A 25,806-nucleotide genomic window follows, 5' to 3' on the forward strand; every position below is an offset into this window, starting at 1 on the left:
ATTACTTTCAAAACAAAAACGATTCTTTTAATGCAATTAAGCGTTTATTTCAAGCTTGCATTACGGTTTAAAACTGTTCAAAACATTAACATTTTAAAACGCTCTCTTCCTTCTCCATTTAAAATACTTAACACTTTCTTATGTTTACTTTTAATTACCATTAGGTAATTGACAAACTCACTTAGGGAAACGCGTTTTAACTAAGCTTCGATGTAAAATTTATGGTATTTTAATAGAACAGTGTGCGCCATCCGAAAAATGAATCTCCATTTAATACTTTCGATTACAACTACTCAAAAAAAATGTCGGATATGAGAGATAAATATTTGAGATATCTTAAGTTGATGGCTTGCAGCCGACCGATTGACGGAAATGCTTGAGATATACATGCAGGTGCAGATTCTTTTCGATTCAAAATAGCTTAGTTAATAGTTGGATTAGTTTTCTGAATTGCTTTTGTTTGCTTAACTTCAATGGTATATATATCTCAAAATCGTATGATTCGGATATTGGCACTGGGATGACGTGATTGTAAGGACAATGGACGCTATTCCTTTGTGGTCGGCGCATGGACCACAAACCGGCTATTGTTTAAGCAATAAACATTGCTCATTCGCATGTGCTCAAATGTCAGCGGCTTGCTTAGACTGATGTCTCTCTTCTTGTAGTACTCGTTAAAGTCCAACCGCGTGCCAAAGAGCTGAAGATTCGGATCGTGACTTGAGTTGAGGGCCATTAGGAAACTTCTTACGGCCTTTTCGTAGGCAGATGCTATCACTTCCAGGCCACGGTAGGCGATGTCAATCTTTTCGGCAAATATCTTGCTCTCCTGGTCACGTTGTAAGATGACCTCATTGGTCAGGCCATAGACACCTTGTTTCTCCGAGTTTTCCACCACTTTGGCCAACTCTTGGCGCGCATCCAGCTCCTTGAAGCAATCCTTGTAGAAAGACGACTGCCAGTTCTCCAATTCGATAATATTCTCGTACACCGTCTCCAACGGATGTTCCGCATCCGTTTTGTTGCTGATAAAACAGCCCACCTTGATTGTTTGCAGGAATTTTTGATGGGCTTCCAGGATGTCATCGAGTGCTGTCGCCTGCTGCATCTTCCGTTGTAACTCTACCCAATTGCACTCAATCACCTCAAACAACACATAGTACTGCATCTGGTGGATAAAGTGCATGATCTCTGACGTGAAGAGGTTTAGGCGATGCGAGGCCTTACCGATCTCAGCGGATATGAGTCGAAGGGCCTAAAAAAGATAAAGAACCATTATATTTTAGCTTAGCTATATATATTAAAATATTTGAAATAATATATTTAAGAACTTTTAATAAAGTTTTAAAAAATAAATCCTGGTGGCAACGCCGTCTTAACAGCGATAACCGATTGCAATGCCAAGTCGATAAGCGCGAAAATCGATAGCAGCATTGTTTACATTCGTGATTCGTTGCTTTCAGAATCCCTTTATCTGGCTTATCAGTGTCGTACGGCAAAGATTACGGCTTAACCAGTCACGTTGTCAGCGAGATGGCCCTTTCGATCTTCAAAGACTTGCCCGCGGAGCATCCGCGCCACCTGATTCCATCGCTATGCAGGCAGTTCTACCATTTGGGATGGGTTACCGGAACAGGAGGTGGAATGAGCATTAAATACAAGTTAGTGGGCATACAAATCTGACTTCTATAGCATATTATAAACACAGCTAATCCCATCTAGCGATGAGATCTACATAGCACCATCGGGCGTCCAGAAGGAGCGAATGCAACCCGAGGATCTGTTTGTGCAGGACATAACCGGCAAAGATCTACAGCTGCCGCCGGAGATCAAGGGATTAAAGAAGAGCCAGTGCACGCCACTATTCATGTTGGCATACCAGCACCGCCAGGCGGGAGCCGTTATTCATACTCACTCCCAGCACGCTGTAATGGCAACGCTTCTGTGGCCAGGGAAAACCTTCCGCTGCACCCATTTGGAGATGATCAAGGGTGTGTACGATGAGGCGGATAAGCGATATTTGCGCTACGATGAAGAGCTGGTGGTTCCAATCATCGAGAACACTCCATTCGAACGCGACTTGGCAGATAGCATGTATGCCGCCATGATGGAGTATCCCGGCTGCAGTGCTATTTTGGTCCGTCGACACGGCGTTTACGTTTGGGGACAGAACTGGGAGAAGGCAAAAACCATGTGGGTATTTCTCATTCCAGCTTCCAACTACATTTATTCCTAATCCTATATCTCTTTTAAAAAAATATCAGGTCGGAATGCTATGACTATCTCTTTTCTATTGCTGTGGAAATGAAAAAAGCCGGAATCGATCCAGAGAAGTTCGAGAGCTCATAAGGAAATAAAGCTGATAAAAATACACACGCCAATCGCTTGTTAACACTGCATAAGCCTTTTAATGCATTTACTATAAGAAATGTAATTGTCAAAGCAAAATAAAAGTTCCCTTTTGTTGGTCCAATATAAAACAAGTTTGTAAAAACTTAAATTGTTCAATGTCAGAGTTTAAACAATTAAAAATAAGAATTCGTTAACGAATTTTGTAATTACTTTAATTGCGTAAACAATGGGTTAATAATGTTTCTTGAATGAGCTCATGAGGTGGCATATTGTTCCCTAATAATCTCAAGACTCTTGAAGCCTTATCGCCATTTTATGGACATTTCAAACTGAGTGCGCACTTTGCACTAAAACTTGAACCAAGGAGCGTGGTAACAGCCATGGACAACAGCTGATAACAGCTGTTACGGGTCCATGTTAGCTTCCCATGTTAATGTTAAAGTCTAAACTCCATACAAGTTACCGTGGTTTTGTAGATTGCAAAGTATAAGCTAGTTTTGATCTTATCTGTTGAAAAAATTGTTTTAAGCAGGTGATTATATATATATGGCATGCTGAAGATATATTTAAATTTATCATTAGTTTTAATTTTTTGAACTTTAAACGTTTTTCTAATATTTACAAATTCGCTGGCCTACCGTACATCAGCTGGTTAACAGTTTCGTGAGAGTGAGAGAACCCAATAATAGCACACACTAACAACGTTAAGCACCGCAAATGTAAACGCAACAAGTGCGAGCGAGTGAGGTCTATCTCGACCGGCTCTTCGCTGTACCGCCATCTCGCTCCCACGCGGCAGGGGGAGTAAAGTGAAAAAAAGCGACAATAAAATCACCGATTGCACGCTGCCTGCTCATTATTTCGCGTTCTTCGCTCAAAGCGTAAGCATTTTCAACGGCGTACAAACGAGAGGAAGCCCATTGAATTTTCTTTTTATTTTTCGGACACAGAAAAACATACACACAAAACAACCATGTCTCTGCAGTCGGACGCCGTTTTCCAGAAGATCATCGATGGACTGAAGGACAACGAGGCCAAGGCCAAGGCGGTCAACGGTGTGTTCCTGTACAAAATCACCAAGGACGGCAAAGTGGCCAAGGAGTGGAGTAAGTACGCCAATCACTAATTGCGCCCGTAAAAAGCACACACACCCCCGCCAAAAAGCGGCACTCCCTCCATAATACAAGGGCGAATCTAGAGTACGTTAGTGTGAAGAGGGGCTTATTTTCTCTTCTACCAATATCTTGTAATGCAAAGTAATTATCATTGCATGCAATGAAATATTGTTTTTTATCTATGTATTGTAAAATAGGTTTAGTGAACAACCCCCTCTGTGTTCCACTCCTGACTTTTCGAGTACGTGGTCTTTGCTTATGTGTTTTGCATTTTCTAGTAGTCACAGTTCAAAGTGCACAGCGTTTGTACTTCGGCACCAGCTGTTGGCATTAACATAAGCACTGTATTGCCTATTTGTTCGATCAAGGAAATTTATTACAGGGCTTAACCTCTATATACAACAACTTGTTGCACTTTCACGTTTAAAAACAGACCTGGATTCAGATATACTGAAACTAATTTATCCAAAAACGTACCGCCTTTAAGGCCTTTAGACTCCCTAACTGTATCATTTGAAAAATATTTTCAAATGCTTCAAATCGATTTTAAGGAATAGTTGTGATTATTATACAGTTATTAAATTGAAAACTAATCACTTAAGTGATACTTTAAAAAAGAGAGATATTTAATCCCTTAATCCCAAATGGAAACTAATAACTTATTCAAACTTTCAGCTCTGGACTGCAAGAACGCCAAGGCCTACGAGGGACCCGCCCAGGGCATCAAGGTGGACACCACCTTGACGGTTGCCGACGAGGACATGGTTGACATCGCCCTGGGCAAGCTGAACCCCCAGGCGGCCTTCATGAAGGGCAAGCTGAAGATTGCCGGCAACATCATGCTCACCCAGAAGCTGGCGCCGCTCCTGAAGACCGACGCTAAGTTGTAAAAGGATCATCAGCCTAACCTGCACATTCCTCACCAACAACGCGTGTGTTCTTTTATTATTTTTTTTTTCTTTTGTGTGTAATTTGTAATCTGTATTCGTGTTTTTGTTTCACCACATAATTAATGTTATTTTTGTACGGGAAATCGTCTACAAAACTAGAAAATAATACATAAGGCGAAAACGACAAATTCGTGTGCACTTTGATACTACGGAAGGTTTATCGGTAAGTGGGTAATCGTTGCGGATTAGATTACAGGGCAATCTTATCAAGGTGTTATAGGCGATTTCTTGACTAAAACCTTTCGAACTTCGACTTCCTTTCAACGTAAAAATAGATCCCACATCTGTTGCCAGATTAGCTTTTTTTCAATAAATCCTTGGTTGCTTTTAATCTTTAAATTTAAAAACATATCAGAAAGATAAGGTGTTAGGTAAATTAGGTTAATAAAAAGGGCGTCATAGACGTAAAAGCAAATAATTTTACCAACAGATTATAATTATAAGAAATAACATTTTATCTGTAACCAGATTATAGAATCTTCTGATTATCGGTAATATTTTATCCCTAATAATTCACCTAAATTGATTTGCATTTTGGACCTCTCTAAGTTACAAATTTCTCAATAAAAATCACAGTCGACCTTTCAATTAAATTCAGTATACTTTTTACCATGTGCAGCCTGAATGACACCCGCTAATCTAAATATGTACATATGTGCATATACTCGAAAGACCGATAAGAAATTAAAAAGCCAGTAAGTACACTCACCTTTGCATTGCCCATCTGCTCCTTCCATATCTTCATCGAGAGTACAAACTCCATGTGCTTCATACGCCACAGTGGCTTGAAGAGCAACTTGTACGTGGGCATGGTGGGCTCCAGCATGGTGGCTAGTGGTCCCTCAACGATGTACTGCAGCGAAATGATGTCCCAGCCAATATCTCCGTTGTACGGTCGCTGCACCATAACATCGAGATGGTTGAGAATATCAGGATCTTCGTACTGGGCATTTGTGCAACGCAAAGCGGCATCCAACATGGAGGAGAGATCATTGGCATATATATCCGCACCAGTTCGCTCTAGTTCGTCTCTGCAAAAGGGTTTAGTTAAGAGTTAGAAATTATCTATCTAGTTGACTTCCTAAAACCCACTTCATATTCTCAATGAGTATGCTAACAAAGTCGCCCTGGCCCAGTAGCAAATAGCGGCGCATTCCTTGTAGATGATCCAACAGTTTGTGGGGACCCACCATAATGTCCAGAACATGTTTCGAGGTCTGCTGGTAGCATGTTTCCACAGCTGCATGCCAACTAGTGTCCGGCACATACGAAAAGAATTGTGAAACTGTCAATAAAAGAATATTAATAAATATATTAAGATGATAAACTTGGACGGAAGATTTATGTCAACTCACCATTATTGTCCATTACTTTCTTGAGCTCATCGCGCCCCTTTGACAGTCCCTGCATCTCGCAGATTTCTCTCAGAAAGTTGATGCATTTCCCCGTCTTAAGAATCTTATCTGCCAGATCCATGGGAACAAACTTGGGCAGCATGACTACACGTAGCCGAAATTTATCGTGCCAGAGCCGATCAACACCTACATCATTGAGGGATTCTACAAAGAACTCGCTATGTAGATCGTTAATGTCGCCCTCTAACATCCATTTGGAGATCATCCGCACCAGCGGGCCACAAATTGCAGTTAGAACGTCTTTAACCACTGTATTTACCATCGTATTTCCATTGTCGAGGAAATCGTAAACGGTTGATACCAATTCGCCGCCCTTCTTCAGCTGGCATGCATCGGCGATCTTAGCGAGCCACTGCAGCCGATGCAGTGGCTTCAAGTACCAGGCGACCAGACTAAATAGCGTCAGTTCGGCGTCACCACCGAGTTGGCGGTTACGGTTCAGATTATCGTGAAGCACAGCAACCTGGCCCCGGAAATCCGTCAGCTCCTCTTTAAGCTTGGAAATCAACGCCTGACCCATGCAGCCCATGGCATTGAAACCAGTGGACACATCAGAAAACTTGACCACGCGATCGTGGTAGTACCCAAGCTCTGAGAGTCGAAGTAACATGCTTGCCTGTCCAGTGGTCAATATTTTTATGTTCGCCGGATCAAGCTTAAAACGTCCTGTGACTACGTCCTTTTTCAGATATTTTCCTTGGACGCCCGTAAAGGAGTAAATGGCATTTGTCACTAAATCCTGTCGGCCCTCAGGCAACTTTTGTGATGCCAAGATGCTTAGATAGTTTGGCAATGGTTGTTGGCCCAATCCGATGTCTGACTGGGAGGTATCGTAGCTAAAACTTCCTCCTTTGCCTACTCCATTCCCATTTTGATTGGTATAGGTATGGCTAGAGCCATTTGTCCAAGTAAGACTCGTGCCGGACGTTACACGACTGCTTAGTACCTGACTTAGATTATCTGATCGGGTGTTCGAAGGAGCTTCAACTTCGTTAGCGGCTTGCTTATCGACGACTGATAGCAGATAGCTCATCAGGGAATGCCTCGTATAGGGATCAATCTTAACCTGCAAGAGTTTCTTGTAAAGCTCGTAATATCGTTCCGCTATATTCTGGCCATCCACTTTTTCCCTGATGCACAGCAGTTTCATTGCCTTTTGGACACATTCGCGTTCCAGCAGAGGTGACATATTCCAAACGGCACCAGAATTGTTGGCTACGCACTCAGAAACATGGGCTAGGATATGATCTGTGAGGAAGAAATAAATCTAAGCATATTAAATATATTGTAGAGAAAGGTTTAGTTTTCATTAAGTTATGCAATCCCCATACCTAAATCCTAAGATGAAGATCATCTTAATTTTCCCAAAGGTTTAATTTAAATATTTTAAGGAAAACAAAGTTTAAGATATTTTTATGACTTCATGAAACTCTCTACTACTACTACTCTACTACATCTGCCATGAATCTGGCCTTTCAAAAGCAAAGCAAGGCTGCCTTTGAGATCAACAAGGACCTCAGCTCTTAGCTTCTAATCTTAGTAAGCATCTGGCCTTTTCTATATCTTGGAGCTTGTGGAAAATGCATAATCTGATATAGGACTCCAGAAAAGGCTAAACGCCCCTTAGTAGCCAATCAGTGAGTAATTCCATATCCGATTGCCAAATCTCACCATGAACTTCAGGAGGCTGTTTGCCCTCAATGCAAATGTACATATCCATTACGATTTTAGCGAATTGAGCAGTCGCTGCGGCCACATCATCTGGTATATTTTCCTGTGACATCCTGATGGACCGAAATCGGAATCGATCACTTCAATATTCATAAATCCAAGGGGCGCGCGATGAACAATAAATTCGGATAGCTTGGGATTGCGAAGTGAACAACAACTGGTGGCCAATAATGCACGCACACCCGATTCCCGGATAATATCCGGCATAAAGTCGACTCCAATTGCTTTGAAAGCTTGAAATGTCCAGTGGATAGGATCAAAAAGCGTTCAATTGGCGCGAACTTTAATAAAATAATTTATTAAAATAATTTAATACAGTGTTACCGTATTTGGCAAACTGGTCAATGTCAAAAGACAATAAGATGTGTACACACTGGCAGAAAGTACAGCTATCTGGTACCTCTGGCTTTTTTGAAAAGATATAAAAAATACTTATAATAATCCGATTTTAAATGACTGAATGTCATTGTAATTTAAATACATAAATTTTCAAACGAATTTTAGTTTTTTATTTGTTTAAAAACCCATATGTCAACTCTTACTGCAGAGATCTGGCAGCCTTTTTGGGATTTCCATAACACGCACTGAATGGTCACATTTGCGACACAATATTTTGCAAATAAACTAGAAATAGATAAATTAAACTAAAAACTTACGGTTAAAAGAATGGGCGTCACTGTCTTGCAACCGTATCCTTTGCCCGAAGGAAAATCAGGGGCGCATATAATCGATCAGCTGAGCAAACGTCTGCTTGCACTTGGCGCTACACATGCCGGTCAATTTTTGGTTGACTGCGAAACGTTCATCTCGACGCCGCAGCCACATAATGGCGCACCAGGACGTGCCGTCCATGTTCTGCACAACTCTGAATATCCCGCCTCCACGTTCTCCATCATCGACAATGGTACCGGCAAACAGGTGGCTCTCGTCGCCGACAACATCTTCGATCTGCTTATGCTCAAGATGACCAACACCTTTACCTCTAAGAAACAGACTAAAATCGAATCCCGTGGAGCTCGTTTCGAGTATGGTGATTTTGTTATCAAACTGGGATCTGTCACAATGATGGAACACTTTAAAGTATGACTAATAAATTTATATATCGAAATGTTATTTGCTAATCGTTATTGTATGTCCCTTCTATTTTTATTTTCAGGGAATTCTCATTGAGATCGAGTACAAGGCGTGTGTAATACTGGCCTACTGCTGGGAGATGATCCGTGAGGTGTTGCAGGGTTTTCTAGGCATTAGTGTGCCAAAGGACTTTCCTTCGTATTTCGCCCCTCAGACGATAATGACAGCGATGGGCCAGCAACAGCTGCATGCGAAGCACAACGACATCTACGAGCCAATGGACACGGTGAAACAATACCTAGAGCAGTTCACCAGCTATAGGAAACATGTACTTGGGAGTATGGGCAGTGGTCCTGGAGGGCCACAAGTGGGTCCACCTGTACATATGTCGCCCTCGGTGGTGGGCCTGAATCGACCCTGATCCGCTGACGTTAAGCTGGAGCCACCGGATGGACCAGTAGCCGATTAAGCTGGATAATTCAGATATTTGTCATTAATTCAGTCAAAGATTTAAAGGTGTTCTTGTATGTTTCAGAATCTTTCAGTATTCATTGCAAAATTAAATTAAAAATATTTAATCCGGCTTACCTTGTCCAATGTTATACGTACATATATGCTTTGAAAATGTAGATTTCTGTAACAATACGATTTTGAAACATTCTGAACCGTAAATCTTTGGGTATTTTAGAAGTTTCTTAGATTTATTTTATAACATATTTATAAATTTTATTTGCTCGTGTATAATTAAAGTAAATTGAACTCGCCTTTTTTTCATAGAATGTAAATAGGCTTAACGATCGGACGAATGTAAATCTTTTTATTTAATTTTAGAAAGATCTTTTCAGGAAATACGAATAAACACAAACAAATTGAAGAATTTTTGTTTTTAATTTTATTTTTATGTATATTTTTTGCTTTTAACACATAGTTTATATATATATTTTTTATATATAGATGTGTGTGTTTAAGAATATGTCGAATTTTTGTTTCTTCATGAAATGTAAACAATTAATAATATATGTGTGTGGGGCGAAAACAAAAGTCTTTTTCTTATATTATAAAATGCAACGTTTATTCAATCCAAAAAAAAAAAGATGCAAGCGAGAAAAAGATGAATCCGTTGGTAAATGTATGTAAATATATAAAACTAAGCTTAATTATGTTAGTCTTATAACACACAAAGTTACAAAAAAAATTAAGGAAATCAATCGTGACGATAGTGTGAGCTTAGGGAATAATCAAATATGTTTCTGCTGTATTACAAATGAATGGAATTTGTGTGTGTTCTTGTGTATTGGCTGTATAACAGTGATTGGTTAAACATTATTTTCATTAACCGATTTTTTTGGGGGGTGGGGGGTGTACAAAGAGAGTGTGTGTATAACAGTTTCGTATAAGTAATATGCTTTGCTTTCAAGTGGCATAATGACAGCGTGCTAAGTACGCTGCTGTATCTTTCTCCTTTATCATATGCGCGATCCCAATCGAAAGAAAATCAACATCGAATGCTGCATCGTTGCTCCTTGGTATCCACGGTTCTCTGGCTGGATTCTCTCATTTTTCATTTTTTTGTTGTGATCTTTTCACTTATCTTGTTTTTACAAATCTTTAAAATATATACTCCTTCGCATTACGTTTTTTTTAAAGTTACATGTAGGTAGGTAAGATATACGTTGTAGGTGTTTATGTAGGTTTTTTTTATAATAATGAATATAGTTTATACGGAGATCAGATTCCGATTGATTGTTTGTTGTTTTTTTTGTTTTGTGTGTATGTGACCGTTGTTTCGGGATTTTCTTAAGGGTCAGTATCTGTCATTTTTATCAAGTTTTTTTGCGACAAATTCTCCATTTCGTCTCTTCTTATTAAATTTTTGTTATTCTTAGCATTCCTCTGGATTTTCCTTTTTGTAATTTGGTGTTTTGTTTGTTGTTTTCTTGTTGTTGCTTCTTCTCTAGGTGTCCTTGGGTTTGGAGTTGTTATATAAGCATATGAAGCATATAAGTTCCTTGTCATAGTTCCGATTTAATCGCGCAGTGACAAGGTAGCCGGCTTCACATGACCGCCATCGCCCTCCGAAACAAAACGCTTGCGTCCGCTGCAAATATAAAATCGGGAAAATTGATCACAAATTGGTTAATCAATAACATGAAGGGCAGGGGTCCATACAAATAATAGCCCACAAGACTAGATAAACATACTAAACTAATGAAATGACCATCGAATTATCATGTAGACATTTGCTTAATTTGTATTTACATATTTCTGGCTAAAGTGGTTTGAGAGGAAATTAAGGTAATATTAAGTACTTGATTAATTGACTTCATTTTCGAATTATTCATTAATTCACTAAAACTGCTGATGATAAAGTCTAACAGTTTACCTAAAATCTTTATGAAACATCCTAAAGAAATCTGGATTTAAATAGGAACCTACATACACATGAAAATACTTATAAAGAGATAACAGTAAGCTAAAGTAACAAAGAAATAAATGCATTTTAAATGCAACTGCATAATATTATCTCCCTATCTCTTTCTTATTCTGCCGTACGCACTAATCAATTATACAATTATGCAATGCTATGCAATGCCACAAAAAAAAAAACAACAAAACAAAGAACAAGGAAACAAAGAGGGAAAAGCAAAAAACAAGTTGCAAAATGCTTGGCGCAAATTTGGCAACAACAATAACAAGAACAACAACGAATTTGCACAAAAGTTCATTCAACCGTTGACCCTTTTTCGCGCTCTCTCTCTCTCTCTCTCTTCGCTCGTTTTCTCTATCTCTCTTTTCAGCAACAGCTGTGCGAAAGTAGCGGGTGAATAAGTTTTTAGAGGAGGGAGGAGTAAAGGGAAATTAAAACTAGTTTTTTTCAGGTAGCTACTGACCAATCTAAGGATTCTATACAAAAACAAAAAGGCCAAAACCAGCTGGAGCCTGAATTGTTGCTTCTATAAATATTCGTCCAAGTGGGGGACTAAATGCACAAATATCAACATAAATGAATAAATATAGAGTCAAATAAAATTGAGGCAAGATAAGCGGAGAGACCACAAAGTAAATATACGAGTCGAGCAAAAAAATAAAAAATAAAAATAAGAAAAGCAAAAAACATAACAGAGCGGAGCCCCCAGCGAAGCCACGGCATAGCAGTTCTGACAGTTTAGCTATTTCTAGGTAAAGCTTTTAACTTTTTAAAACATTTATTACTAATTTACCATTCAATTAAGTTGTAATCATTTTAAGTTAAGAGACATCTTTAAATTTCCTTTAAATCTTATAAATTTTGAGTAGGTATAAAATATTCTAAACCATCTTTTACTTCACATATTGGAGTTTTCAAAACTCTAAAAATCACTGCTGAAAATAAGCTAAGCTTAAGCCAACACTCGGCCTCATCAACCGTTATGTCTGAGTGTCTTGGCATTGAGTTCAGCTTTGCTTTAAAAACGAAAAAAAAAAATCTATTTTTTGCAAGCTCCATGCAGCTGTAGTTGCGTTGGCGTCACATATAGTTTTTGTTGTTGCTGTTGTAAAGTGAATGGTGTTGTTGCTGCTGCTGCTGCTGCTGTTGCTTGTTGTTGCTGTTGTTGTTACTGCGCTAAAAGTGGCAAAGTGCAATAGCCGCTGTCAAGGCGAAATGCAAATGCAGATGCAGTTATAGTAGCAAAGGCAACAACTAAAACAAAAACAAAAACAACGATAGCAACTAAAGTGGGAGTGGCAAGCAGGTCGATAACAGCAACTTGGCCGCCATGTTTACCTTCGCACAAACACTCTAGCACAAACAAACGAACACAACACCAAACTCAAGCTCACACATACACTAACAAAAAACCACAAGGCGATCTTGAGCCACATGCAGGTTGTTGCACCAACAAACAACAAAAGTATTAATAGATTGAAAACAAATTGAAACAAACAAACATGAACCCGAATAATAAACATTACGGCATTGCAAAGTTTGCCGTGATAAAAAAATTAAACATTAATCGATAAGAGACGTTCGCCCACCCGTCACCTCTGCCCACCATCTCAGACATCGATGTCATTTATTTTTCAAAACAAAGATAAGAAACGGAAAGAAGATACTCAGTGTTTATATCCTAAGAATTTATATATATTTTTATGGTTCTCCGAATTTTTTCTTTAACAAAAATTTAAAATTTAGTTTAGTTTAAAGTTTATAAATATTTTGATGAATAAAGTTCTAGAAAAACCTTCAGGTACATAGTTAGCAAAATTATTATTTTACATCAGCAAAATAAACAATAAAGAAACGGAAAGTAGGAAAATAAAACTGATCGCAAAGAAGGAGGCAGAAGCAAGAACTTGGTATAAAAATAAATATAACTAGCCGGCACCTGATAAACCGGCACACCAACAGCAAGAAAAACACATAAACAATAAAAAAAAAAAATATATGTACATATAGAAAATGGAAAAAAAAAACCAACAATCGGCGACTGCCTCAACGGATGACGCGTCGTTCGTCAAGTTAATTCCAAAATGCTAAACTAAACTGCGCAATAGAAATTTCATAAACAAACCTATACACTCGCATAGACAAACACTCTGGCCACAAACAAAACACGTCCATATGTACATACATACTAGCTATACTATACTATATACTATATAAGAAACTGAGCCAAAAGAAAAGTAAAAAAAAGAAGGGGGAAAAAAATGGGAGAATAATAAACAAGTCGAAGCCGGCAAAAACAGAAAATAAACACGTAAAAAAAATACATATCTAAGCACAGCAGCAGTTAAAATAATAGTGTGTAACAAAAAAATATTCTAAAATTATAATAAAAAATAAAAATCAATAAATAGTTATTAAAATAAGACATGAAGGTAATTGCTAATAAAAAAAAATTAATTGCTCTTGAATAAAAATACTTCTTTAACTGTTTTAATTAATAGGCAAAAAATTAGAACAAATAAACTGCCTCCATAAGGCTAGCTTAGCTATACCCTTCGCCAAAAATAGAATAACGAAAAAAGAAGAATCATAGTCGAAACTTAGTTCATTTTGTTATCAAACTAAATGCCGAGTTGCTATCAAAAATAAACCAATATCTCATAGCTATAGCTGAACGATCTGATCGATAGGCCCTGTTTCATATGGAGTGTATACAAATACATATATATAATTGTAAACAACAATGTATAAGCCTTCTTTATAGGGGGGCGTGTTGTCTTTATGGCTGCTAAGATTACGTAAACGTAAACACGTCTCGCTCTCATTACTAACCAAGTTTATTTTCTTGCAGGTTGGTCTTCTTGCTTTAAGTACAAACATGCATTCTTATTTACAGATAGGCCGCCTCTCATCGTCTTAGTCTTGATATTTGTAAATACAACAAACCCCATAACAATCCCATAATAGTAAATCATCTGATTTTAAAATAATCCAAGTGTTTTTGATCATCAGCCTTCTATTAACATAATTTGCAGGATTCTTAAACTTCTTAGTTATTAAATTAAAATAAAATGAACTTACCGCGATGGCACATTGTTTATAATCTTGTCGGTTAGGAATCCGGCGCGATTGCAGCGTTCAACAAAACGATCGAGTATTATATAGGCCAATGGTACATCCAAAACGATGTCCGCCATGTCATCAAAGACGCGCATGAAACCCTGGAGGAAATATCGAAAAGATTAAATAGTATCTAGTAGGATTGTATCTAATGGATATCTGGTATTAAAGAATCTAATGGATATTAAGGTTTTAGTTATCAATATTTTCCTGGTTAAATAAATATTTGAAATATGTCAAATTTACAATAATTTATCTGCCTAAAATAATAACTAATTAAATTATTATTAATTAGTTAATAATATTAAATATATTAATAAGATGTAACAACACATACCTGCTCCATGCCCGCGGGCAGCACCACGCAGGTGAGATCTAGCTGCTTCAGCAGCTCGCACATGGCCTCCTCGGTGGTCTGGTTAAGGGACTCCAGTGTCATGACAATTGCTTCATAGATGAGCTCGTGATGATAATGAGGCACCTCGAGGGCGCGGAGACAGCGCTGCGCCTCGGCCACATCGCGCGAGGATATGTACTCCTTGAGCAGCAACTCCATTTGCTTGGTAATAGTCTTAACCGGACGCAATGGTCCACCCATGCCCCAAACATTGTCCAAATGGGCCCACACCTGCTTATGGAGTAGAGAGTCGGCACGACGGAGTGCCTGTTCGGCATGTTCGCCAAGCTTAAGACTCAATAGTTCTTCCTCAGTTTTTACCACAAACTTGGGCGGAATGCAGTCATCGGCCACGGCGCGCGCCATAAAGTTGCCCAGCATAATGGGCGCCTCAGGAGTGTCCAGAATGAGATCCGGCAGATTGGCCAACAGCAAGTTGAAGCCCTTCTCAATATCCTTGCCGGTAATAACTCGACCATACAGATCGGAGATCAGCACCGAGGTCATCTCGCGCTGTGAATCCTTGTGATCCATCGCGATCTCAACGACAATGCTGGTAACCCGCTCACGCAACGGTCCCTGCAGTATCTCATCGAAGCTACGGGCCACTTCATGCGTATCCCCGTGCTCATAGTACTCCAAGACAATGGGCTCGGCCATTTTAAAGAATTCCTCGGGTGTTATCTCCGTGATTACCTCGCGCAACTCTACATTGCGATCGTTGCATTCACTATCATAGTTCGGATCATTCTCGTCCTCATACACTTCGGCCAATGCTTCTGAACCAGGCAATCCCCAGACGCCCTTGCCACCTCCACCTCCCTTCTTGGGTAATCCCCTGTTACGATTGAAGTTCCTCGAGCGACGACTGTTCTTCCACCGACGATGGGGCACCACATAGCCACCGGGCGAGGGTAATATGCCGTTGATGGCTAATGGCGATGCACTGGCTCCGGAAGTTGATCCATTGCCATTGGTTTGATTTGGACTACCGCCCGAACCGCTATTCTGTCTTTGGATAAGGCGCTTGGCCTTACGCTTAATCCTGCCATCCTCCACGGGCAGTGGCTTCTTGATATGCCCGTTCGAATGGCCACCACTGCCATTTAATTCCACCGCCTCAATTTCACCGTTCAGCTCCCGTTCCACAGAACTTTCCTTGGAATCGGACTCAGCCGGCGGAGTAGAGTGGCGGCCGCCGTTGGTGGCACGTTTATTATTCGATTCAATTTCCATTTTGACGATGTCTCTCACTCTTTACACTTTCCTCTTTTTGGAATGCACAGCAAGGATTTTGTGGCGATTTGGGTTTAAGATTTTTGTACTCTAACACCAGGTGCGTCCGCTTTACTTTTCGTCTAGAATTTAAAGGCAAAACAATAAATTAACACGTAGATGTCAGATATCTCATAACAAAGACAACTTTGATCGGATAGTGATGAATTAAAATACTTTATTTAGTCAAGTAATATGACAATCGAATATAAAAATTGAGTCAACATAAATTTTCCAATGAAAATATAATCTTTTAAGAGATAATGTTCGGTGCACATATGGAACCTGATATGGAAAAGGGATGGTTCAGTCGAACATTTCCGAGGATTCACTTTCATTTGTTTGTCGCGGTTTGGATTTACATTTCTCGCCTTAAAGTCGCACTTCTCTCGAAGGTCTTGTTTGTATTGTGCGTTGTGTTTGTGGAATTCATGGCACTAAAACAAATACATAGATGTCTGGCACGTAGCCGACAGTACCACCCCACACTAGTCTCGTCTCTTACCAAGTTCCTATGGCTTTTTATTCTGTTATTCAGATTCTTTTCCTTCTTGCTAAAAATAAGATATGTATGCCTTTCGTTCGACGTCCCACAAGTAACTGAATAATAATACAAAGTACTATAATGCCAAGATCAAGAGTTGATAGATATGTTTATAAAAGCTACCTGTGATCAAAAAATTGTGTTCATTTTATAAGAATTCAACCCCAAGAATTTTATCTTATGGATATGAATTTTTTAATCTTGTAGTTTGAAACAGAGGACGGTTTTTTGAAATTTAAATAGGTAAGAACTATTATCGTGACCTGAAATAAGATACAAACGATATTTTCGTATCATTTAGCGTCACTATTTTTACATCTGTATATAACGGTACTGCGTCTTGGAAATTGCAACTGTTTGTCAATGGGCGTGGGTGTAACAGAGATAGCGATATAGGCATGTATCGAAACTCCCCTATAGTCAAAATTCAAGGTCACGCAACAACAATAACAACAAAACCACCAAAGAGACGACATAATTCTGTTACCGTTAAAGCTTTGCAACCCTCACAATCATTAGAGCCATCTCTTTCGCTCCAACTCTGAATTAGAGTTGCTTTTATATATGTACTTGTATATGAGTGAGTTTGAGTTTGCTGTTTTTGTTTTACATAAAAGCTTACTTATTATCTTTACAGCTGGTTTTTGTTTTTGTGCTTTTCAAAAAGATTTCAAATTATACAATTATACACAACACGTTTTTGCTATTCTTATAATTTGATTCGATTTCACAAAGCACACTATGTTTAATAACCAAAAATGAAGATATTACATTTTAATTTATATAGTATTAAACATCAAAACACAAGTTTACAAAAGTGTTAAAATATATTACAATTCTTTGATAAATGTTCATATTTAATTATTTGATTAATAACTTCTATTTTCGATTGCTTAAATATTACGTTTCCATCCTTCTCTTTTGCTTCTTTCACCCATGTAAAGCATAATAAGAATAAAAACAATGATAACGTGCAAAAAAGCCGCATGTCTGCATTGTTTTTGCGTTCATACATATTTTGTTGTTGTTTCATGTTTGTGCTTTATATTGCGCCGTTTTTGCTTTCTCCTTCTCTTTTTTGACTGCTGATTCTTATGTATTCCCCTCCGTAAATATATATGTATATATCTGTACATATATATGGTGTAACCGGTTTTATGTTTGTTTTGCCCGGTTTAACCTTGAAAATTTAGTGCGCCTTACGAATTTCTATGTTTTTATTGCCGTCTCCTTCCTTTCTCTTCTCCATCTTCTTCTTCTTTCGCACTTGTTGTGCCCCCTTTTTCTGATAACAACAAAAACAACAAAATAAACAATTTTCGGCTGCTGTTTCCATCTCTTTTCCTCCTCTTTATTCTTTGTTGATGCGTGTCCGAAATTATTTTTTAACCCCGAAATCAAGAAAGGTACAGAGGCGGAGAGAATAAGCAGAAGAGAGAAAGAGGAGTGGGGGGAAAAGCATAAAAGTGACGCTGTCGAAATTGCGTCGCAAAAATTTTGCGAAAAGAATCGGTCGCAACATTGTATGCTGTTTTTTTTTAACAGAGAAGGCTAACGTTCTAGTTTCGCTGAATTATTTTGTCTTCCGAGCCATATATTTATTTACCTTAAAGCAACCAGAGTAATCACAATTTCTCTACGATCATATTTTTAAACCTAAATAAACGTTACTTTATTTGTGTTTTGGTTTAAAAATAATATGATATATAATAATATAAAATAAAATCGGATGATATGGGTACATTGGAAGGGGGAGCACAGAATGCAAATAAACCTCGAGGCAACAAAAAAAAAAAAAAAAAAAATAAGAAACAAGTTCGGCTGGCTGCCGGAAAAAAAAAACAAATTTACCCCCAGCGGGGGCAGCTGTTTTTTGTTTTCGGCTTTCCTCTGTTTTGTTTTTCTCGAAATTTCGGGTGCGTGCGTGCGTGCCGGTTTATTTTATCACGTACACCAAAAATCCTCAAATTTCCAATTTGGAGCAAACGCCGCTTATCAATATATTTGAAAGCATTGCAATATTTTTTTGAAAACTAATTTCGTTTGTTGTTTTTGACCGCGACTGTATTTTTGTTTTGCATTTTTCGCTTTTATATTCGCATTCGCCGGCAGTTTTTTCTTATTTACTTTAAATCGGTCTTTCGTCAAGATCGATGTTTTTGATGTTTTTTTTTTGCCACTTACCTAAGTTTTTTTTTGTCTCTCCCGCTATCTCGCTCACTCTTCCTCCCTGTATATATCTCTGATGCTGCAACAAGAACAACAAACGCCGCGACTGCAACACCGTTGGCCCAATGCAGTCGACGTCGACTGCACTGCTTTTATACGTTGAGAAGCCTGTTTAATAGTTGTTTTTTTCCGTGGGCTCCTTTTTCTCTCGCTTTATCTTCTCTTCTTATTGGCGTGGGGGGCAAAGCAAAAGCGAAGCAAATGGCAAAAAATGCACTTAAATCTCTTGTGGCTCACAGAAAAAAATACACAAGTGTGTGTGTTTATTAAAAGGCTCCTTCACACACGCATACACACACTCACACACCCACAACCATTCAGTTGTGTGTGCGGGGAGCTGCTGCCGCTATTGATGTTGTTGCCGCTTCTTTTGTTGTTGCCTGCAGCTTCTTCGCTTTGCTTTTGTTGTTTTTGTCGCTGAGCTGTGTTAATTTTTGTATTTTTGCTGGACTGAAACAAATAGGATTGAAGAACCGCAGAATCAGAATGCAACGCACACGACAACACGCCGTCGAAAATCAACTTGGACTGAGCGAGAGAGCGACGCGGCGCGCGCTTTTATAGCGAATTTCGAGAGAGCGGCAAGAAAAAAGTTGCCGTCTCTCTCTCACACCCTCAATTTCTGGGAAGCAAAAATTCCCATATTCACTGGTAATACAATATTTTCAAATTTCGGAGCATTAAATAATAGAATAATCATTTTGGGAAACATATTTAGAGACGCAACGCTTTTAAAACAATTATTTTCTCTTTTACTTACTTTCTTTTATAAATAAAATTTTAAATTAAAAAGCTGTTATCAACAAAGCTTTTTAAAACGTATTCAATTATTTATTGTAAACGTTTTGCTTTTAGTAACATTTGAAATAACTAATTTATTGGGTCATTTACGCCTTGAAGGTGCCAGATTATGAAATTTTTGTTTCGCGCGTTTTTTCAAACAACTTTAATGTGAAAGCTCGCGATAACAAGCAATTGTCAAACGCCGCATCCCAAACGCTTATCAAGATATTGAAATATGTACATGTACTTCAAACGCTCGTTTACCTTTTCCCTGTATAATATAAAAACATAAGTACGAATTGCTCCAAAATGTAGTTTTAATTTAATTTTATTGTACGAATTTATGATTGTATATACCAAAGCAATACAATAAAGTTGCTTCAAGTCTTTGCTGTAGACACGAACAAGTGGCAACGCTTTAAAATTACGGTTCTTTAAAAAATAAAAATAATAAAGGCACTTGGTATAACTGTAATCAGTTTGAATAATGAAGGAAAAAAAATGTTTTCAGAATATATTGAAATAAAAATGAAAGAATCCAAAACTTCCTGACGTTAAAGAAAAACAAAACCAACGAATCGGCGTCGCAACTTGAAAATGTATCAAATTACATATGTACGTACATTAATACATAAAAAATACATAAATGTATAAAAGAACATGGATAATTATACATATGGCTATATCATAATATAATGTATCGACAACCTTATTCCATTAAAACTGATTATTAGCTGTGAATCGCCTACGTTCGCGTTCACGAAATTCACGACGAGCAGCCGGCGGAGCACCTTGGGGATTACGGATTATAAACTTCTCCTCGCAGTAAGTTTTGGGATTGTATGTAGGGACTGGTGGATCGTCGTCCCAATTTTCAGCGGAATCGACAATAAATTCGTGGCGTGGCGGTTCAACAAGAGGCAACATATCCGGCATTTTGTAGCGTTCGAGATTTGAACGATTGGGGCACTCTATGATATGTTCCTGGAAAGGATAAGAAGTTTAGTAAATTTTTGAGATCCTTGTTTAGTATATATTTCAGACCCACCTGCATATTGGTAACCGAGTACAAATGAGATGTATTAAATGGACAGCGTACCATCTTGGAGCATGGGAAGTTTTTGGCGCAACGGTTTAAATGAAAGGCCAAACGGACCGGCAATATACGATGTGCGCTATCGTACGGACACTGGACGTATTCTGTTAAATTTGGTCCACCCACAAAAATGTTATTTCCGGCCATGATTATTTTAATATATTATTGTTTTCAATATTTTTTTGTCGTACTGAGCACTGTGAATTTATGTGAAACAGTAATTCGCACTGAAACTAGAGATGGATAAGCATTGACGATGTATCGTGTTCAGGGAAAAATCGATTTATCGAATATCACCATTTAGGAATTAGGAAACATGCGTGGTTTATAAAAACATCGAGAATTCTAAAATAATAAAATATTTTAAATCGATATGTTTATTTTTTATAGTATTCATTAGTGAAGTAGATGACTCGACAGCCCTGAGGCGCGTTGCCAGATTGCTATGTATATCGATAAGCGATAATCCGCCGATAGCATTTGTTTACCTCTTTCAACGCACGTGCACCGACGTTTTTCGTATAATTTCTTGATTCATTGGAGTATTTCAAGACTTCAAGATGCCGCCCATTTCCCAGGAGGGCAATTGCCTGATTTACCGCGGCAGCAACTTCCTAAAGCAGCGCCTAATCCTCGCCTGCCTGTCTGGCAAACCGGTGAAGATTACTCAAATCCGCTCAGAGGACGAGATGGCGCCCGGTTTGAGAGAATATGAAATCAGTTTGATTCGTCTACTGGACAAGATAACTAACGGAACCAAGATCGAGCTAAATCCCGCCGGCACAAGTGTCATGTTCTCGCCGGGATTACTGCTCGGTGGTCAAATTAATCATGATTGCTGTGTCCAGCGTGGGATTGGCTACTATCTGGATGCCCTAATAGCCTTGGGTCCGTTCTGCAAGAACCCGCTACAGTGCAGCCTGCGTGGTGTGACTAACAGCAAGGACTCGCCATCGGTTGACCACATCAAGGGTGCAGCATTATCCCTGTTAAAACGATTTCTTTTGGTCGACGAGGGCCTCGAACTGAAGGTCATTCGGCGCGGTGTTGCTCCCCTGGGTGGTGGTGAGATCTCTTTCCGCTGTCCGGTGCGAAAGAGCCTGCGAGCCATTCAATTCCAAGCCCAGGGCATGGTCAAACGCATTCGTGGCACAGTTTATGCCTGCAAAGTTTCCCCTGCGATGGCCAACCGTACAGTGGAGTCGGCCAAGGGATGTATGCTTAAGTTCCTACCGGATGTTTATATCTACACCGATCAGAACAAGGGCAAAATGTCTGGTAATTCTCCTGGATTTGGCATATGTTTGATTGCTGAGACCACAGAAGGAGTGTGCTTCGCCGCAGATTGCTGTTCCAACACAAGAGAGGAATCGGTGAGTTGGTGACAGAACATGATTAGTAACCTACGATTGATTAAAAATAATTTTGTTTTATATTGTAATATTGAACTTGAGTTCCATTTATACAAATGACAATTTAAAGATGGATATAAGATTTCCGCAGTGCCTAGAAAACTAATTATGATTTTCTTAAAAGGACACTCCTTCTATACCCGAGGATCTGGGCCAGGAGGTGGCAATGCGTTTGCTGGACGAAATTTATCGAGGTGGTTGCGTGGATTCTAGCTACCAATGGCTGGCAGCACTCTACATAGCACTAGGACAAAAACATGTCTCCAAATTCCTTACAGGTAATGTACTCATAAATACAAATGTTACAGAATTCGTTAATTTACTTGATTTTTAATATGATTTAGGTGCCCTATCCACATACACAGTTCACTTCCTGCAACATCTGCGCGACTTCTTCGCAATCACCTTTAAGCTGGAGAATCCAGAAGCAGAGGACGAGGACGAGACGGAGGATGTGCGAGGTGCCCAGAAGGTCCTAATGGCCTGTGTCGGCATTGGTTACACGAACATTAACAAGCGCGTTACATAAATTGTTCTATAGACAAAAACTTCTAGGAATAAATATGTATTTTTTTTATGACAAAATATAAATTAAATTAAGTTTAATATGTGAAAGCAGTTTTTATTTTACTGGATAAAGTATACTTTTATTTATATTCGTTATTCAGAGCAAAAAGCTATCACATTTGTTGGTTAATTGTTTATAAATCATTTATTGTTTCAAAAACCCTTGGCCATCATTTAAATTGCCTTTTTTATGTAATACATTTTTATGCAACTTCAGCTGGAGTATTTCTGTTGAACTAAGCATAAAATGTTATTTACGTTTTACGAAATATATTAATACCTTGTTAAGCCCAAAAAATTGACAATATTGGCCTAAAGATTCAGAATGCAAAAGCAATTTGTAGCTTTTGAATATATATTACATTTACCTGGCTCTGGTCATTGATTCGAATTTGGCCGGGTTCCAATCGCTGGAGGTCAATGCCGGGTCACATCAGCCAATGAGCCCCTCATTTGACGCAGGTGTTGCAAGTTTGTTGCCAGGTCAAGTCTAATCATGAGTTCCATATTAGTTTAATCAATCGAACTATATTACAAAATATGTGCAGAGAAAAAAATATAAAGGGTTATTTAAAATGTAAATGGATTTTCAGAAATCTTAGTGCAGTTCACATAAAAATTAATAAAGTAAACGATGCGTTGGATATCCCCCACGATATTCTTGATTTGGTCATTTATGATTGAGCTATTTATTTCAAATATTTTGCAAAGTGTGAATAAGTTCAAAAACCTTTTTGTGATAACAGAGCTCTTGGCAAACACATGCGAAATAAATCAGTTTTCGCAATTTCCCTTGACTTGCACTTTAATTCCGGCGACAGATCAGCAAAACGAAGGGGTGGAAGAAAACTAGAGCCCAGACAGCAGTCAGCAGAAAATAGTATGCAATATAGCTATGGAATCGGAGCTATATAAGCCACAAGTCTGACTGGAAGAAGCCATCAAACGTCGTTTAACGTTTGGCCTGATCTGATCTGATCCAAATCCCGAAGATGATGAGTCTGCGTCTTTGCCTGTTGGCTACCTGCCTCGTGGTGGCTGCCTATGCCTCCAAGGATGGCTCTAACACTCAGCTGAAGCCGACCAAGTGGTTGACCGCCTCCGATTTGGAGAGTGTGCCCTCCCTCAACGACATCACCTGGGAGCGTTTGGAGAACCAGCCCCTGGAGCAGGGTGCCAAGCTGATTGAGAAGATCTGTAAGTCAACGGGCTTCAAGCCTCTGGAAGTTTCCATTCCACTGTCTTAACCAACTTTTCCTTTCGTATCCCTAGACCACGTTGGCCAAATCAAGCACGATCTGACCCCCAGCTTCGTGCCCAGCCCCAGCAACGTACCCGTCTGGATTGTCAAGTCCAACGGACAGAAGGTCGATTGCAAGCTGAACAACTACGTGGAGACAGCCAAGGCACAGCCCGGATTCGGTGAGGATGAGGTCACCATTGTCCTGACCGGTCTGCCCCAGAGCAGCCCAGCCCAGAAGAAGGCCATGCGCAAGTTGGTCCAGGCCTACGTCCAGAAGTACAACCTCCAGCAGCAGCAGAAGAACGCCCAGGAGCAGCAGCAGCAGCTGAAGAGCAGCGACTACGACTACACCAGCAGCGAGGAGGCTGCCGACCAATGGAAATCCGCCAAGGCCTCCAGCGGCGATTTGATCGTAAGTAAACAACAAGTTTAATCCTAATAATAGTTTAACTATAGTGATTTGTACTCCAGATCATCGACCTCGGCTCCACCCTGACAAACTTCAAGCGTTACGCTATGTTGGATGTGCAGAACACCGGCGCCATGATCGGCCAGACTTTGATCGAGCTGACCAACAAGGGAGTGCCCCAGGAGATCATCCATCTGATCGGTCAGGGTATCAGCGCTCATGTTGCCGGAGCTGCTGGTAACAAGTTCACCGCCCAAACTGGACACAAGCTGCGCCGCATCACCGGTCTGGACCCCGCCAAGGTTCTGTCCAAGCGTCCCCAGACTCTGGGTGGTCTCTCTCGCGGTGATGCCGATTTCGTGGATGCCATCCACACCTCGTCCTTCGCCATGGGCACCCCAATCCGTTGCGGTGATGTTGACTTCTATCCCAATGGACCATCCACCGGTGTTCCCGGATCTGAAAATGTTATCGAGGCTGTTGCCCGTGCCACCCGTTACTTTGCCGAATCTGTGCGTCCCGGCAGCGAGCGCAACTTCCCCGCCGTCCCTGCCAACTCCCTGAAGCAGTACAAGGAACAGGATGGTTTCGGCAAGCGTGCTTACATGGGTCTGCAGACCGATTTCGATCTTCGCGGCGATTACATCCTGGAGGTCAACCCCAAGAGCCCCTTCGGTCAGCGTAGCCCCGCCCACAAGCAGGCTACCTACCATGGTGTCCACCAGGCCCAGAACTAAGGCGTTTAACCATGCCCAAAACAATGTTTTACCCAGGCAGTTCGATCGCCATGCACTATCTGATACTCAGAGAATCCCGGAAAACGTAGTCTAGTTTAGAAGTTCCATAGAACAATCATAAAACAAAAATTATAAAATCCCATAAAAATAAAAGCTGCAAATCTACCAAAAAATATGTGTTTTAGACTGATTTTGTAGGTTTAGTTCTCTATATAAAAATGTTAATTTTGTTTAAAGGGTAATTTTGAATAATAAGAAATACCAAATTGAACAAATACCATAAAGGGGCTATCAAAAAATTATGATCTTAAGCAGATGCTTATACCAAAAGCAAATGTTAAATAAAACAAACAAATAATACCATTATGCCACATAATAAAGGAATATTGATTTGGAAAGCAATTTTAAACAAGAAAATAGATTCACTATGAAAACATAAACATAATTTTTAACAAATAATAGTATTCCAGTATCCTTTTAAAAACTCTCTCTTGTTAACATCCTGGAGAAGAAAGTTTTCGTAATGCTTATTGAACTAATTAACTTATGTACATAAATGCAAACTTAAGATGCAAATATGCATAAAGAGATGGATGTATGAAGTGGCTAAAAGTGAGAGCGAGGCAACTAGTGTCCGTTGCCACTTGATATCCACTCAATTAAAAGTTGCATTCAGTTTCCCGTTGGCGCTTACACGTTTAAAAATCCCTTCGCCGACCTGTGCAAACTCAATTGTTCCTCAAATTTTTTTTTCTTTTTGGGCATGCGCTGTGTAAATGTCAAAGTTGAACTTTATCACATGCAATAGACAAACTAGAAAGGGCACCGAGAACAACAAAGCGTAAGATAGAGCGAGATAGGGCGCTGGAGTGACAGGAGCCGAATGACAACAGTTGGCGTCTTTTGTTTGTGCATGTCGTGACATGTTT

General features: G+C 39.4%; 8 protein-coding genes across 8 annotated transcripts; 5 read left to right on the forward strand and 3 right to left on the reverse strand.

The window, feature by feature from the left end:
* Window positions 1–25: 25 nt before the first annotated feature.
* LOC108102997 (gamma-tubulin complex component 3) lies at window positions 26–7,926 on the reverse strand. Its single transcript, XM_017208314.2, has 5 exons — window positions 7,504–7,926; window positions 5,773–7,080; window positions 5,510–5,702; window positions 5,127–5,448; window positions 26–1,255 (listed from the first exon to the last, which is right to left on the reverse strand). The coding sequence occupies exons 1-5, from the start codon at window positions 7,613–7,615 to the stop codon at window positions 548–550; spliced, it is 2,643 nt and encodes an 880-aa protein (XP_017063803.1). The 5' UTR covers window positions 7,616–7,926; the 3' UTR covers window positions 26–547.
* LOC108102998 (probable methylthioribulose-1-phosphate dehydratase) lies at window positions 1,427–3,233 on the forward strand. The gene is made up of 4 exons (XM_017208315.2): window positions 1,427–1,661; window positions 1,723–2,193; window positions 2,265–2,884; window positions 3,001–3,233. The coding sequence occupies exons 1-3, from the start codon at window positions 1,534–1,536 to the stop codon at window positions 2,347–2,349; spliced, it is 684 nt and encodes a 227-aa protein (XP_017063804.1). The 5' UTR covers window positions 1,427–1,533; the 3' UTR covers window positions 2,350–2,884; window positions 3,001–3,233.
* LOC108102999 (peroxisomal multifunctional enzyme type 2) lies at window positions 3,136–4,545 on the forward strand. The gene is made up of 3 exons (XM_017208316.2): window positions 3,136–3,233; window positions 3,303–3,458; window positions 4,143–4,545. Exons 2-3 carry the CDS (start codon window positions 3,326–3,328, stop codon window positions 4,355–4,357), a joined length of 348 nt encoding a protein of 115 aa, XP_017063805.1. The 5' UTR covers window positions 3,136–3,233; window positions 3,303–3,325; the 3' UTR covers window positions 4,358–4,545.
* Window positions 7,927–8,126: 200 nt separating the features above from the next.
* Window positions 8,127–9,511, forward strand: LOC108102969 (mediator of RNA polymerase II transcription subunit 20). Its single transcript, XM_017208270.2, has 2 exons — window positions 8,127–8,643; window positions 8,720–9,511. Exons 1-2 carry the CDS (start codon window positions 8,230–8,232, stop codon window positions 9,056–9,058), a joined length of 753 nt encoding a protein of 250 aa, XP_017063759.1. The 5' UTR covers window positions 8,127–8,229; the 3' UTR covers window positions 9,059–9,511.
* A 176-nt stretch (window positions 9,512–9,687) lies between these two features.
* LOC108102968 (programmed cell death protein 4) lies at window positions 9,688–19,151 on the reverse strand. The gene is made up of 4 exons (XM_017208269.1): window positions 18,586–19,151; window positions 14,523–15,940; window positions 14,147–14,286; window positions 9,688–10,735 (listed from the first exon to the last, which is right to left on the reverse strand). The coding sequence occupies exons 2-4, from the start codon at window positions 15,816–15,818 to the stop codon at window positions 10,663–10,665; spliced, it is 1,509 nt and encodes a 502-aa protein (XP_017063758.1). The 5' UTR covers window positions 15,819–15,940; window positions 18,586–19,151; the 3' UTR covers window positions 9,688–10,662.
* An 840-nt stretch (window positions 19,152–19,991) lies between these two features.
* On the reverse strand, window positions 19,992–20,748 carry LOC108103012 (gametocyte-specific factor 1 homolog). Its single transcript, XM_017208335.1, has 2 exons — window positions 20,462–20,748; window positions 19,992–20,397 (listed from the first exon to the last, which is right to left on the reverse strand). The coding sequence occupies exons 1-2, from the start codon at window positions 20,654–20,656 to the stop codon at window positions 20,131–20,133; spliced, it is 462 nt and encodes a 153-aa protein (XP_017063824.1). The 5' UTR covers window positions 20,657–20,748; the 3' UTR covers window positions 19,992–20,130.
* Window positions 20,749–20,969: 221 nt separating this feature from the next.
* Window positions 20,970–22,527, forward strand: LOC108103010 (probable RNA 3'-terminal phosphate cyclase-like protein). The gene is made up of 3 exons (XM_017208334.2): window positions 20,970–21,882; window positions 22,046–22,199; window positions 22,266–22,527. The coding sequence occupies exons 1-3, from the start codon at window positions 21,070–21,072 to the stop codon at window positions 22,448–22,450; spliced, it is 1,152 nt and encodes a 383-aa protein (XP_017063823.1). The 5' UTR covers window positions 20,970–21,069; the 3' UTR covers window positions 22,451–22,527.
* Window positions 22,528–23,420: 893 nt separating this feature from the next.
* LOC108103013 (vitellogenin-3) lies at window positions 23,421–25,050 on the forward strand. The gene is made up of 3 exons (XM_017208336.2): window positions 23,421–23,685; window positions 23,761–24,143; window positions 24,203–25,050. Exons 1-3 carry the CDS (start codon window positions 23,481–23,483, stop codon window positions 24,875–24,877), a joined length of 1,263 nt encoding a protein of 420 aa, XP_017063825.1. The 5' UTR covers window positions 23,421–23,480; the 3' UTR covers window positions 24,878–25,050.
* The last annotated feature ends 756 nt before the right edge of the window (window positions 25,051–25,806 follow it).

This window comes from Drosophila eugracilis, unplaced genomic scaffold (assembly GCF_018153835.1).
Source record: "Drosophila eugracilis isolate 14026-0451.02 unplaced genomic scaffold, ASM1815383v1 contig_124, whole genome shotgun sequence".
Classification (NCBI taxonomy): Eukaryota; Metazoa; Arthropoda; class Insecta; order Diptera; family Drosophilidae; genus Drosophila; species Drosophila eugracilis.